At 35.3% G+C, this 16,227-nt stretch overlaps 1 protein-coding gene across 8 annotated transcripts in view; it reads left to right on the forward strand.

The window, feature by feature from the left end:
* ZNF326 (zinc finger protein 326) overlaps positions 1-10,618 on the forward strand; it is a 35,497-nt gene extending 24,879 nt beyond the window's left edge. For all 8 annotated transcript variants that reach the window (XM_036856892.1, XM_036856902.1, XM_036856894.1 and 5 more), the window contains 4 exons: positions 62-161; positions 3,545-3,675; positions 5,024-5,119; positions 9,724-10,618. In XM_036856892.1, the coding sequence (XP_036712787.1) occupies positions 62-161; positions 3,545-3,675; positions 5,024-5,119; positions 9,724-10,083 (687 nt within the window). In that variant the 3' untranslated portion in view covers positions 10,084-10,618. The remainder of the gene's footprint in view (positions 1-61; positions 162-3,544; positions 3,676-5,023; positions 5,120-9,723) is intronic.
* The last annotated feature ends 5,609 nt before the right edge of the window (positions 10,619-16,227 follow it).

A 16,227-nucleotide genomic window follows, 5' to 3' on the forward strand; every position in this document is an offset into this window, starting at 1 on the left:
GCTAGGCCTATACTCTGTGCTCACCGAAAACCTTTTGGATTCTTTCTATTTTGTTTTCTAGGAATGTATGGTAAATAAATTCAAGAAAACATCTATTCGTAAGCAACAGACAAATAATCAAACAGAAGTAGTCAAAATAATTGAAAAAGATGTTATGGAAGGTAAGTATTTAAACAAATTGATTTAGAAATTTACATATATATTTTACATACCATAACCTATTTCAGTGTAATGATGCCCATTAGAGCAGGGGTCCCCAACCCCTGGGCCATGGACCAGTACCGGTCTGTGTCCTGTTAGGAACCAGGCTGCATAGCAGGAGGTGAGCGGCGGGCAAGCGAGCAAAGTTTCATCTGTACTTACAGCCACTCCCCATCGCTTGAGTTACCGCCTGAGCTCCGCTTCCTGTTAGATCAGCGGCGGCATTAGATTCTCATAGGAGCTCGAACCCTACTGTGAACCTCGCATGTGAGGGATCTAGGTTGCATGCTCCTTATGGGAATCTAATGCCTGATGATCTGAGGTGGAGCTGAGGTGGTGATGCTAGCGCTGGGGTGTGACTGCAAACACAGATTATCATTAGCAGAGAGGTTTGACTGCACAGAGACCATAATAGATCAATTGCTTACAAGCTCATATCAAAACCCTATCAGTGAGTGGCAAGTGAAAACAAGCTCAGGGCTCCCACTGATTCTGCATTATGGTGAGTTGTATACTTATTTCATTATATATTACAGTGTAATAATAATAGAAATAAAGTGCACAATAAATGTGCTTGAAACGTCCCGAAACCATCCCTCCCAGCCCTGTCCATGGAAAAATTGTCTTCCACAAAACCGGTCCCTGGTGCCAAAAAGGTTGGGGACCGCTGCAATAGAGTGATATAGTACATAGTCATATGTGGTAGGCCTGAGTGGGTTATCAGAAATGGAATCCTTTGATTCCTGTTCTCATGCTTACAAATTTATCACTACCTGCCCTTACGTCTTTCACTTCATTTCCTTCATAGAGGAAAACTCAGCTTTGCTTCCACATGGAAGATACAGTTGTCCCTAGGTTCCGAGAGAGATTGGTTTCAGGACCTGCTTCGGGTACCAAAATCTACAGATGCTCAGGTCCCGTAGTTGGCTCTCCAGTGTCCATGGATGCAGAAGCCATGGATACAGAGGGCCGCCTGTACTTCTGTATGTCCTCTGTCTCTCTTATACCTTCTCATAAGCCCCAGAGGAAAAGAAAAAAACATAGACACTAGTTCCTCTAAAACCTGCCTTTCTGTTTAAACAGCCACACTTCTTTAAGCATAGTCCACACTGGTCTCTCTTTTTTCATTCTCATTTATTACTTTACCCACAGCAGACAAGTTTCTGCTACCATTAGTCTACTGAAACTGCTATGACAGAGGTTACCAACACCAACTTCAGTATGTTCTTTTGAATCATTATCTTTCTTCTGCAACATTCTCCACTGATAACTGTATTCTTTGTGAATCTGTTTCCTCCCTTGGTTTCTGTGGTATCTCAGTGCCCTGATGTTTTCTTTATTCCCTTGTCATTTTTATTCTTTGTGCTTTTCCTTCTCTACTAAGCTTTGGAAGTTGGTATTTTTCAGTATTGTCAGTCCCATTATCATCTCTATATATCTTCCTGATGAATTAATTTACATACAGAGTTTAAATCAACATCTATATGTTGATTACTTATAGACCTATATCTTTAGCACAGATCTCTTCTAACTCCAATCTCCTACATCCAACTGCCTACTGACATCTCTCTTTAGCAGTCTCACAAAGTGAACATATCCAGAAAATTTATCCTCCCCTTGAGCGTCCTCCACCCCAAAAAGAAAACAAAACAAAAACTTAACAAATGTCTCCTCATTTATCTTGGAAAGTGGCCCCATCATCAAAACCAGAACTTTGAAGTTAATCTTAGTACTCACCTTTACTATGTCTGTAGCATTGTGTTCTGTCGGTTCTATCTTTTAAGTATGTACCAAGTCTGTTTCTTTACTTCCTCTTTAAATATTGAATTTGTTCAAAGCTTTATCTGTTCTTTTGGCAATTACAGTATTTTTCTAACTAGTTTCCTTACTTTTAGTCTTTCTTATCTTTAACTTTACTACATGATTTTATTACTTCAAGAATTTTCAGTGGCTTCCCCATCCTGCACAGAATAAAGTTCAGATTCCTAGGCATGGCACACAAAGCTCTTCATGATCTAGGCCCTGCTCTTTTTCCCTGTCGTCCCTTTATAGTCTGTGCCCCAGCCATATTGAATTACTTGTAATTCCCAGAAAGTGCCATTTTCTCTTATATCCTTCCCTTGCACAGGCAGTTGTCTTTATGTATCTGATGGAGATTGGTTCTAGGACTTCCCTGCAGATAACAAAATCCATGATGCTCAAGTCCCTTGTATAAAATGGGTGTAGTATTTGCATATAAACTATGCATGTCCTCTTATATACTTTAAATCATCTCTGGATTACTTATGATACTTAATACAGTATAAATGCTGTGTAAATAATTGTCAGCATGGAATTCTGCTTTTTGGAACTTTCTGGAATTTTTTTTTTTTAAATATTTTCTACCTTTTTTTTTAAAAAATATTTTCTATTTAAAAAATTCAGCCATGGTTGGTTGAATCTGCAGATGTGGAACCGGCTGATACAGATGGTCACAGTACTAGTACCTTACAATGTTACTTCAAGAATGAAATATAAGATCATGGGGATCTTTTTATTTAATTGAAGCTACATGTTGTCTACTCTTTTCTTAATCGACTGTCATGATAAAGTGCAGTTGCCCAAAGGAAGAGCCAAGTCAATTTTTTCAACATAAAAAAATACATGGTTCTTTAAAAGTGATATAATTCCAAGGAAACTGGTGTGTTCCCAACAGGTTTTCATGTGCAGCGTTTAAAGAAAATTCCTGTGTATATATATATAACTTATTAATTTAACATATTTACTGAGGTCCTATTGTGTGTCAGGCATTGTTGCTAAGAGCCAAACATACAGTGATAAGCCAGGGAGCCAAAGCTGTTACTCTCTTTCTATTGGGATGTGCAGAAATCAACAAATAAAATAGGTTTTAAAAACATATAAAGTAGCCTTCACCTGTAATACACCTCAGTCACCATTTTTAAGATCTAACGTATGTTTTTGTTCCTTATGAATACAATTTTGACATTTTTCCAGTCCCTACCCACCCACATTCATAAGCATGGAAATTCTTATTTTACTAGAAAATCAACTTTTTTTTTTATATTATATTTTTTGGGGTTGGACTTATAGACCTCAGAGCATCAGTGTATAACATGATTAGGAAATATAATGTAATTATACTTTATAATTTTAATCTTTTATCCATATAGTTTTTAATCTATATATGCAGATGTATGAGATATAGCAAAAGAACTCTACCTATATACTCTGATCCTTTTTTTGGAAGAAGGGGTATAAATAATCATGGAAATGAAATAGTGGAAACTTGATTTGTCAGAAGTATGTGAATCACTACTTATTAATAGTTGCATTTCTTTTGTAGGTGTTACTGCAGATGATCACATGATGAAAGTAGAGACTGTTCACTGCAGTGCTTGCAGTGTGTATATCCCTGCTTTACATAGCTCAGTTCAGCAGCACTTAAAATCTCCTGATCATATCAAAGGGAAGCAGGCAAGTTTTAATTTGTCTTAATGAAGTCATTGAATTATTCATTAATCCCTTATTGCCCTTTAAAGGCTGTTGTTTCACACCTACCTACTTGTGTACAATCCAATTAATCTCATGAGTGAATTACTGTAAAGGTACTTAGAGAGACAGTGTAATACAGTGGTTAAGTGTAGTATTGTGGGCTCTGGAGCAAGACTTCTCTGTTTGAATCCTGGTTCAGTACATACATGTGTTAAGCAAGTAATAAACTTTTCTTTGTCTAAGTTTCCTTATCTGTAAAATGAGGATGGATAATCACTCTTCTCTTATGTGACTGATTAAGGATTAGGTTAATTAAAATATAAAAGGCACTTAAAGTAGTGCCTGGCACATAGGAAGCATTTAGGAAATCATAGCTGTTGTTGAACGGCTCTGTTTATTGTTAACATTTTTTAAACGTGGTACAAAATGATTTTATGAGTGTGTGTGTATTTTAGAACAAAAAAGAAAGACTTGGTTATAGCATACATTTTGATGACTGGGAAAAATAAATTTAAAAAGTAATATTACCAGTTACTATCTATTGTTACATTTTTAGTAGAATTTACTCAAAAATTCTAGGAAAAATTTACTATTTTCTTCTTGATTAGTATATTTCTGCTTCTGTGTTGGTTTTATTTAGTCAAATTTATTTCAAATAAAAATATTTACTTTGTGAGAAATTAGTTTGTTTGAAAAGCAAGTTTAAAAATTCAAATATTAAAGACTTAAGTTTTAAATAGAGCATTCCTGAGTCTTAAATTCATATTTTGTATTGACGTGAACCTCATTTAACTCAGATTTTTTTAACCACTTTGAGCATGTACAATCTTTTTTTAAATCTTTGTCCTTTCTCTTTTTTGATATTCCCTTGACACCTTTTTGGCAATTAGACATTCCATTTTATTACCTTTCCTCCTTTGTATAATATATTCTTGTACTATTTACAGCCCAGAGAAAGACTAATTACTCTAGCAGTATGAAAAATTAGTCGTTTTTTTGATAGCGTGAAAATGAATAGTTGGAGTAGCTGGGGCTGGGGGAGTTGGATGTAGCGTGAAAAGGAGAGAAAACAACTGTTTAGTAGACCCGGACTTAGAGTGTTTAGTGACTAAGTGTTTTTTGCTGAAGTTGGTTGGCTTTTTGAATCTTCATTGTTTTAATTCATAGATGATTTAGATTGTGGTCACAGTAGCTGTTGTTGCTTTAGAACTTAATTTGCCAGAAAATAAGTCATTTAATTCTAAGGATTCGAGCATGCAGTCATTTTAATTAAGGAAATATTTTTCATGACATGGTTTTCAGGTATCTCAGTGTGTTCTGTTTTTCATAGGCTTATAAGGAACAAATAAAAAGAGAGAGTGTCTTGACTGCTACAAGCATTTTAAATAATCCAATAGTGAAGGCGCGATATGAACGTTTTATTAAGGTAAGATTTTAGTGCAAAAACTTTAGGTTATATTGTAGTAGTGTAATAGTTAAATGATGATATGGTAACTCTTTGTGATATTTAATATAGTACAAAATTAGGAGAATTTTACTTAATATTGTACATATAGGTAAAAAAATATCTTTTTTCCTAATTATTGGGATTTGTTGGGGGAGGGAACAATAAGCCATTCCTTTCTTATCGCCTTTCTAGCTCTGGGTCATTTGAGAGATACACAGGAGTCTGATAGAAGACCCAAATGTCAGACCCAATATTATCCTTGATTTTTTAAAAAAAGAGTGACTTGGTGGATATGTCTTAGATAGTCTAGTATTTCACTCCTAGACAGACTCACCTCCCCCCAACTTCTCTTACTGGTTCAGCTGGGCAGCAACAGGGTTCTCCTGGTCTATCACAATGCACAGAACAAAGTAGAATGTACCCTTTCTGTTGCTAAGAAGACGCAAAAGAGGGTCTTGATGCCCAGCTCAATCCCTTCTTTCCCCTCTTTTGGGTCTTCCTAGCAAAGAGAAATTCCAAAGAGGAATGATGTATCCAATTTTTAGTTCTTTTTCTAAGCATACCAATTAGATAAGTCATTCCTCTTCCTTGGATAAAAGTTGGAGGGGAAGTAGGAAGATCAGATATGTTGCTTCAGAAAAACAGCTCCCTTATAGAATCAGGAGGCCAGGAGAAAAGAGGTTTGCTTCTAATGTTAGGAAACTCAGAGGTGAACAGTTAGGTATACCTGGCCTACTGCTTCTCAGGCTTTTTGCCATATATTATTCCAGTAATCCTTCTTTACATATTATGAGCACTTACTGTATAAATAAGAAACTTATTATTATTCAGGAAATTAATAGAAATTTTTAAAGGTTAGTTTTTGAGTCTTTATAAAATAATACCTCATTTAAAATCATCCTGCGCTGAAGTGAGCCTGTTATGTTGAAGATTTACAAAAGTGTTATTTACGTTAGTAACTAAATATTTTATAAATTAGAGAAGTTTTGTTTATTTTGGCTGTTGTGATTAATAGGTACTATTTGATGATCATTAAATTGTTATATATGTATATCTAATATAAATATATATATTTAGTGATCATTAAATTATTCCTCAACCAGATGACTTCCAAGCTGAATAAATCTCAGTTCTTTCAGCTTGTTCCTGAGGGCCCTATTTTCTGATTTGTCCTATTTGGCACTGTTTACTGCACTCTTGACACCACTTTTAAAAAGTGAATGCAGGGCTTCCCTGGTGGCGCAGTGGTTGAGAGTCTGCCTGCCAATGCGGGGGACACGGGTTCGAGCCCTGGTCTGGGAAGATCCCACATGCCGCGGAGCAACTGGGCCCGTGAGCCACAACTACTGAGCCTGCGCGTCTGGAGCCTGTGCTCTGCAACAAGAGAGGCCGCGATAGTGAAAGGCCCGCGCACCGTGATGAGGAGTGGCCCCCGCTTGCCGCAACTAGAGAAGGCCCTCGCACAGAAACGAAGACCCAACACAGCCAAAAATAAATAAATAAATTAAAAAAAAAAAAAAAAAGTGAATGCAGCCCTAATTGAAATCCAATTTTGTGGGAGATATGGCATCAAAAAGATTAAAAGCACCATAGCTAAATTAGGAAATATTAAATTTTTTATCCTTGCTGTATCACAGACTTTTGAGAAGTTAATGGTTTCTATTGATGCATGAAAGTAATTTTTAATGAGAGAAGAATACAAATTAGAATTTCTATGTAGGGTTTTCAAGCGACACTTTAGAGTCACTTCATGGAATGGGAGACATCACTAAGTGGGAGTGTCTTGCTCATGTGCATCTTGTGGAGAAAGTACCTGAACTGAGGAGAACTCTTCTAGAACCTTGTTACTCCATGTGATCCAAGGATCCAGCAGTATTGACATCACCTGGGAGCTCATTAGAAATACAGTTTCAGTTCATATCTGGGCCTGTTGAATAAGAATCTTCATTTTAACAAGATCCCAGTTGATTTATATACATGTTAAAATTCAAGAAGCACTGGTGTCACATGACTCAGTGATGTCCTTTGTCCAGCATTTTTTGTCCAGCATTCCTGTCTACTCTGTTCCCTGCTGTCTGCTCTGTTTCTAGCTGTTCTAGATGTCTGCAGAACATCCTCTGCTCATAATCATCTCTGGTCATGGCTTTAAAACACTTTCATCTTTACGTGCTCTCAGAATGACAAAATACCTTTTTTAATCTGTGCCCCGTGATATAATCAGTTCATCAATTTCTCCCACTTCTCCAGCTATATCATCTTGTTCTGCCTTCACTCCCTGGCCTGGACACTCATGGTTAGCCCTTACGACAATGCAGTGCTGCCATTCGAAAATTCTTTACTTAATTGTTCTACCACTTACCAGTTCTTAACTCTGCCATCTATGGTTAGCTTTACTACTGTCTTTCCTGCTAAAAATATGGAATTATGCCAGTACTATGTTTGCCAGATTTTCACTGCAATTCACAATGATTTTACTTATTATCAATCAATGTAATGTGCTTCCCGTAGTGACTATTTCAAACTTTCCACTCTTCACATACCCGGATTTCATTCTTACTCCCTTCACTTACCATATTCTTATCTCTTCTCTTGCTTTAGGGAGGTTGGACGGTTAGATGTGAACTCTATAACTTTTCTCCTTTTTACTTTAGAATTATGTATCTTTTTTCTCACCCTTATTGTCTGTGAAGGAAAACACTCTTTTTTTGCCCTTCATCTGTGTTCTTGTTTCATCAGTTATCTCTCTCCTTACTTTCATCTGATTTTTTTTCCTGTTTATTATCTTACTATTCTTCCCCAAAGAGACATGCTTTTGAGTTCCCTAAACTAAAAATGACTTAACTTTTCCTAGACTCTAGCCCTTCTTATCTTATTATCTCTTTTCTTACTATCATATTTGAAAAGGTAATTAACCTACATTGTGCTCTTTGCTTCCTATATATTATTCACTCTTTAATCTAGTATTTCCCAATTGGAGATGTGATTAGAATTCCCTGTGAAGCTAAAATCAAATAAAAAAGCTACCCAGGCCCCTCATAAAAGACCTTCTGAATTAGGGTTTCTCAAACTTCTCTGATAAAGATCTCCCTAAATCCTTCTTAAATATGCAGATTACCAGACTTCTTTCCTGGACAGTTTGATTCAGAAAGTTTAGGTCTGAAACTAATTCAGGAATTTGTGCTTTTAGCAAGAGCTCCAGTACTTGATTAAATTAAAATATTGGCGTATGGGGTCTGGGCCTGTGTGTTTTGAGAGCTTAGGAGGAAATTGTGCAGATTCATTCTTGGGCAGTCATTGCTGTCCAACTTCCATTTACATCATACTTTTGAAACTCTTCTTTCTAAGATTACCAGTGACTTAATTTAATTTTCAAATAAAAAATTTTAACATTTTATTGTTTATTATTTTAAACATACAAAAGTAAAGGGAATAGTATAATAAATCCTTTAAGTACCCTTACTCAGTTTAATATTTATCAGCTTTAGTGAACTTTTTCGGTTCTTTTCTGTTACCTGTTTGTATCATTTGACACTGTTGATCTGTTGATTTATTCTTGAAACTTTGTTTTGCCAGATGATATTTTACTATCCTGGGTTTCTTCCTGCATTGAGTATTCCTTTTCTAACTTCTGTCCCCATGTACAAGCCTTTTCCATAGGTTTTATTCTCAGCCCTTTTTTTCTACTTACTTCCTCAGCTCTACCCTGGGCTTTCCTATTTAAGACCTGGCTTCACTATTCACTCTGTGCAGGCAATTCACAAATCTAAATATCTTATTTTGAAGTCTCTTCTCTTTTTTAGTTGCAAATTTATAGTTGCCTATTAGACATTTAGACATCTTAAATTCCAATTATATATAGCATATACCTGCTTCTCTTTCCCCGTCTTAATTTATCCATTCTGTTAATGGTGTCACCACATCTTTTACCCTTTCCTTTCCTGGGCTATTAGAGTAGCCCCCTCACTAGTATTTCTTCTCTTGCTACTTCCATTCATCCTGCATCTTCCTAACTGGAATATCTTAAAGTGTAGTACCATCTTATACTTCCCTGCTTTAAAAACCTTCATTGCCTCTTCATTTCTTACATCATTAATATAGCCTTCTAATATGCTCCAATTTATGAGACATCATACAGATACATAATTTAAGTATTTAAATAAATTAAAATATTAAAATTGTATCTGTGAACGTTTAGTGAATTAAAGATGTCTATTTTTTTAAAGTGAAAGTAAGGCATGATACCTAATACGTTTCTGATTTTCATTTGGGTTTTTAAAAGTACTTGATTTTCATTTGAATTTTGTAAAGTGAACTTGCAACAGTAGTGCATTGAATATTGATGTAATTAAGTAAAACATAAATCTTCATCTGCTTTGTTTTATGGAGTATAAAGTAATGACTTCAGGAATTTATATACCCACATTGGTATGAAATAAGTACTCAACAAATATTAAATGAATTTGTTATAAGTTGAAATTAAAAGTTTCAAATAGTGTTTATTTTTAATGGTATAGCAAATAAAAATTTCACTGATAAAAAATGAATGTGCTGACTTTAAAAGCTATTGTCTTTCATGTTTTTAGGGTGAGAATCCCTTTGAAATTCAAGATCATTCTCAAGATCAGCAAATAGAAGGAGATGAGGAGGAGGAGGAAAAGATTGACGAACCTATTGAAGAAGAGGAAGAGGAAGAGGAGGAAGAAGAAGAGGAAGTGGGGGAAGTAGAGGAAGTAGAAGAAGTGGAGGAAGTAGAGGAAGTAGGAGAAGGTGGAGGAGTAGAAGGAGTGGGGGACACAGAGGAAGGAGGGGACGTAGAGGGAGAGGGGGAAGTAGGGGCAGTGGAGGAAGGAGAGGGAGAAGGAGAGGGAGTAGGGGAAGTAGAGGAAGAAGCAGCAAAGGAAGAGCCTGTCGGCTTCCCCGTTGACCAACCAGAAGAAAATTAAATATAAGGTATTAGTCAGTTTTAAAGGAAGCTTTAAATTTCTGTCCCAATGTGGAAAAGGGTAAGAATATCAGTAGTTTAAAATATGAGAGTTAACACCCATGTTGCATGCATTCCACAGATTAAATTTGTTTTATATAATTTCTAAATGTTTGGCATTTGTTTAATAAAATGAAGGTAAGACTATTTTAGTTTAGTTTTTATAGCTACCTAACTTAGATTCAATAAATTGTTTGTATAATTTTTAAGCTTAATTTTTATTACTTTATTGGTGTTGAGGATAACAGATGTGTATTGTTAGTATATCTATTCTAATCATTTGAACTTAAATGCTGCTCTTGGGAGTATATATTCAAGTGTGCATTAATGTTTTCAATACTTACCCTAGAAGAGATGAATTGGGCAAGTATTTTGTGCTCTGTGTATTTTTTTACTGCATTGGACATTGAATATAGTAATTTGCGTTAAGATACGCTTAAAGCCTTTTTGTGACCATGTTTCCCTTTGTAGCAATAAAATGTTTTTTACAAAAATTCTCTCCCTGGATTAGCAATTTAAAATGAAACAGAATTCATCAATTAAATGAGTATATAAAATCAGGATTTGCCTTAATGTATGAGTTCAGCTTATAAGTGTTTTAAGATAATTGGAAGACTTGAATTAAAAAAATTTACTTCACTTTTTTTTAAGTATGATTAAAATATTTTAAAACATGTTTCAAATAGAAGTCAGTCTGTAACTGACTTTTTTATATTTGTTTTAATTCATTCCTTTTCTCTGTGCCTGTGTCAGATCTTGGAATCTTCTTGGAAATACATTTGAATACAAATAATTGTTCATAGTTATGTTAGTTCTTTTGTCATGCCTGTTTTTGGCTGAAGAGCCAAGAAGCAAACTATCACTTTTTAAAAAAGAATTATTTCTCTCTTGAATCTGTCTCTCCTTTTTATAGCTTATATACTTCATACTTAAAAGGGAAAATGAGATTGATAGATTATCTATTTTCAAATGACCATCTGTGTCACTAAAAAATGTAGCGCTCTTATTTGAATCTTTACTCTGGTCTTTTGAGAGGGGGGCTCTTCCAGTGAAATTATCTTCTCAAAATTTTGAGGCATTGAATGGATGAACATATGGGTATATTAAGTAATTTTAAGGCATTAAGGGGATGAATGTATGGGTATTTGTAGAATTTCACAGATAATTTCTCTCTTTGCATATAACAAAGCTTTTAAAAATAGATTTTTGAGGTCAATTTGGGTTTATTGTTGTGGGCTAGATTTGCTTATCTTTAAGCTGGGAAAATCCAATAGACATTTATATCCGCTTGTAGGGATTTGGAGCCAAGTAAGAGAAGTTTAGTTGAAAACGGGAGAAATTTGGATCCTATCTAGGAGTCTGTATTTACTTAAATAGGCTGCAGAGAGCCTTTGTGCTCAGGAGTTCAGATTTTAAAGCTAATAGGACTTGATGGACCTTCCTGTTTCTCTTTTATTTTAAAATTTGGGGGAAGGGCTAAGGTAAAAGGAGAATAGATCCCTTTGAGATTAGAATTGCAGGCGGCCCTCTGTATCCCCAGGTTCCGCATCCCCAGATTCAACCAACTGCAGATCGAAAATATTTCGGGGAAAAAAAATTTCGGAAACTTCCTAAAAGCAAAACTTGAATTTGCCAAGCACTGGCAACAATTTACATAGCATTTATATTTTATATAGCACTCACATTGTAATTAGGCATTATAAGTAATCTAGAGATGATTTAAAGTGTAGGGAAGGATGTGCGTAGGTTATATGCAAATACTATGTCCATTTTATATAACGGACTTGAGCATCTGTGGATTTTGGTATCTGTGTGGGTCATAGAACCAGTCCCCTGTGGATACTGAGGGATGACTGTATTGGGTTATTTTGGAACTAGTAGAGTGCTTTAAAAAAAAAAAAGTGTCCCAAGTAATTTGATTGATATGTGAAACTTTTGGAATTCTGTATAACAAGAATCTGTATAACAACTTCTAAGTAAATGTTTTAGAATGAGAGATAAAGAATATCTAAGTATTAATTTTTGTTGGAAATGTAAAATCCTTTATTCAGATTAGCTTATTTGCAGGGTATTAATAAAGTATTTTGTTACTGTACTTTATTCAGAGATTTAAATTTTATATATCTTATCAGATAATTTGTAGATGGGCAGTTTAGTTTGCCAGGAGATTAATTTTTGTGATCCTTAGTGTTTATATTTTCAATATTTTTGTGATAAGCATTTATGTAATATATATAATACCCTTTCAACTTCTCTTACCCAAGTATTATTTGTTTTCTTTATGAAAAGGCCAAACATGTAGTTCTAATAACCAAAGAAATTTATATACAACACACACAGTTGTTTAAGCCAGAAGCCTAGGGACTATCCTACAGTCTTCTCTTTTTATCACTGTCTACCTCCAATCTATAAGAAAGTCTATGTTTTCTACTTCCAAGATTTATCTGCCCACTCTTCTACGTCTGCTGCTACCAACCCCAGTTCGAGTCACCATCATCTCTTTCCTGAACTATTGAAATAGCTTATTAACTAATCTTGCTTCCACTCTTACCCTGCTAGGATTCAGTTTTCCACACAGAAGTATAGTCTTTTAAAAATGTTAATTCAGATAATGTTAGTCTCCTGGGGTTTTTTTTTGGTACCCATACAGTCAGTCCAAACTCCTTATCATGGTATTCAGGCCTGGTTTAGCTTTCTGACTTAATATCATGCCATTTTTCCCACTAGCTATGATGGCTATTTGTTAGTTTTTAATGAAACTCTTGCCTATATCCAGACCTTTGCATTTTCTGTAACCTATACCTGTCAGCTTTCTTTAGCAGACTCTTCATCCTTTCTAACATTTATGGGTACCATAAATGTTAGAAAAGGCTTTTCTGAGGAAAGAAGGATAGTAGTTCTTAGATTTTTGTAAAAGACTTTGGGGCCATCTGTGCCCCAGATGTACTAGATCATATTCTTTGGTGATGGTATGTTTTAACAAGTATCCCAGGTGATTCTGATGGTAGTGGTCAGTGATTGCATTTGGGAATATTTATAGTGCCTTCAAACAAATTTAAGTGCCTGCAACTCTCATATCAAAGCAGGAGCTCTTGTCCTTTAATAAGCTGATATAAGTTTGGGAGAGACTCCATTATGTTTTGCAAAAGCATTGGAATGACCTGTTATAGACTTCTGAGGAGTCAGAAAAGGGCCTTGTTTTTGTTCTTTCCCCTCTTATTAGATTATTTCTTACAGGCATTTTGTAAAGTCATAGGAATAGTAGTTCTCCCATATAACAAGCTTTCTCTTGTTTCATTCCCCTACTTGAAATCCTTCATTGGCTTTCATTACCAGTTAGTATAATATCCATATCCTTTTAGTGTGGCATCCGTGTTTTGTTTTGTTCCTTGTCTGCTTCTCCGCCCTTATATATCAGTCTTAACATATTTGTATTAACTACCTGTTCCCATAAACATTTTAATTTATGATCCTACTTCAGGAGACAGGAGTGGTTCTTAGAGTTGCCAAGATTTGACTATAACCTGACTATATTATAACATCTAGATATTATATTTGTATTTATAATATCACACTATTATAAAATATACTCATTTATATCTTATATTTTATAGTAGTATAATATATAATTATATAATCCTTTCTAAGAATGAGGTTGAGGTAAAAATAACTGAAAATATCTACAGAAATTTGTATCCCGAAAGTCACAGACATACATATAGATAAAAGAACTACAAAGGCAGTTTTGGTAGTATTACATGTTAAAACATATTTGAGAATTCTGTTTTTATTGACAAGATTGTTTTTACTATAGAGATAGATAGTATCAAGTTATCTTGTTATTAGACTTAAATTCTTTAACATTTGCTTCACCTACCAAATTGTCCTTGTTTTGAAAACAGACTTTTTTCTATATATATGTAAAATATACATACCATAAAATTTACCACTGTAACCATTTTTGAGTGTACAATTCAGGGGCATTAATGACAAGCAAACTTTTTATTATAGTTTGCCATCCATTGTCGTTATGCTGATGGACAGAAAATGGAGTAGTCATGCTGGCAGAAGTGTTTCAGTCCATTGGGAACTTACAGTTCATGTTATAAATTAATAATTTGACTTTATTTGATAGTTATAGTTCCTACCCTGATAGCTGGATCTCTAATTGGCGTGCAAACAAAATCAGGGAGCCTGCAAGGCTGGGGGCAGATTTTTGGCCGTGGTGAATTCAGTCTGCGCTGCCACCATTTGAGGGCTCCTTGGAAGCAGTCATACTAGTCTCTTCCCACTTTTCTCTTTCCTCTTGATTTTCCTAGTTTTTGTTCATCTGTTTTCGTTTAAAAATTTTTTTTAAGTTAGTATATTGGGGTAGAGGTGAGGTGGTGTTAATGGTGATGGGAGATGGTCTCCCTGGTGACTGGGAGTATGGAAGGGAACTACAAGTAACTTAGTTATTAGATGAATATAAAGTATGAATTTGGGTAGAGTTCCAGATCAAAATGCATATTGGATTTAAGTTACTGTCTTCTAAAGTTCTATTAAAATTACTGAAGATATACAATGATTAAAAAATACAATAATGAAGATAAATCCATAACCACACTGGAAACACAACTAGGGTGCTGTGAGGCATTTCTAGAAGATATAAGATGAGGAACCAGATTTTGGTAAAAAGAAGAGAGCTACAGCTGCATACAGGTGACAGTTAAGGAATTACCTCTATTTTTAGAGGCAGCTGTGAGAGTGGGTGGCTATAGTATGACAAGACAGACTTTTCTTTTTTAAACATCTTTATTGGAGTATAATTGCTTTACAATGGTGTGTTAGTTTCTGCTTTATAACAAAGTGAATCAGTTATACATATGTCCCCATATCTCTTCCCTCTTGTGTCTCCCTCCCTCCCACCCTCCATATCCCACCCCTCTAGGTGGTCACAAAGCACCGATCTGATCTCCCAGTGCTATGCGGCTGCTTCCCACTAGCTATTTTACGTTTGGTAGTGTATATATGTCCATGCCACTCTCTCACTTTGTCACAGCTTACCCTCCCCATATCCTCAAGTCCATTCTCTAGTAGGTCTGTGTCTTTTTTGCCATCTTGCCCCTAGGTTCCTCATGACTTTTTTTTTTTTTCCTTAGATTCCATATATATGTGTTAGCGTACGGTATTTGTTTTTCTCTTTCTGATTTACTTCACTCTGTATGAGACTCTAGGTCCATCCACCTCACTACAAATAACTCAATTTTGTTTCTTTTTATGACTGAGTAATATTCCATTGTATATATGTGCCACATCTTCTTTATCCATTCATCTGTTGATGGACACTTAGGTTGCTTCCATGTCCTGGCTATTGTAAATAGAGTTGCAATGAACATCGTGGTACATGACTCTTTTTGAATGATGGTTTTCTCAGGGTATATGGCCAGTAGTGGGATTGCTGGGTCGTATGGTAGTTCTATTTTTAGTTTTTTGAGGAACCTCCATACTGTTCTCCATAGTGGCTGTATCAATTTACATTCCTACCAATAGTGCAAGAGGGTTCCCTTTTCTCCACACCCTCTCCAGCATTCATTGTTTGTAGATTTTTTGATGATGGCCATTCTGACCGGTGTGAGATGATATCTCATTGTAGTTTTTTTTTTTTTTTTAATTTTATTTTTTTAATTTTTTAAACATCTTTATTGAAGTATAATTGCTTTACAATGGTGTGTTAGTTTCTGCTTTATAACAAAGTGAATCAGTTATACATATACATATGTTCCCATGTCTCTTCCCTCTTGTGTCTCCCTCCCTCCCACCCTCCCTATCCCACCCCTCTAGGTGGTCACAAAGCACCGAGCTGATCTCCCTGTGCTATGCGGCTGCTTCCCACTAGCTATCTCTTTTACATTTGGTAGTGTATATATGTCTATGCCACTCTCACCCTGTCACATCTTACCCCTCCCCCTCCGCATATCCTCAAGTCCATTCTCTAGTAGGTCTGTGTCTTTATTCCCGTCTTGCCACTAGGTTCTTCATGACCTTTTTTTTTTTTTCCCTTAGATTCCATATATATGTGTTAGCGTACTGTATTTGTTTTTCTCTTTCTAACTTACTTCACTCT

The sequence above is a fragment of the Balaenoptera musculus genome, chromosome 1 (assembly GCF_009873245.2).
Source record: "Balaenoptera musculus isolate JJ_BM4_2016_0621 chromosome 1, mBalMus1.pri.v3, whole genome shotgun sequence".
NCBI classification, from domain to species: domain Eukaryota; kingdom Metazoa; phylum Chordata; class Mammalia; order Artiodactyla; family Balaenopteridae; genus Balaenoptera; species Balaenoptera musculus.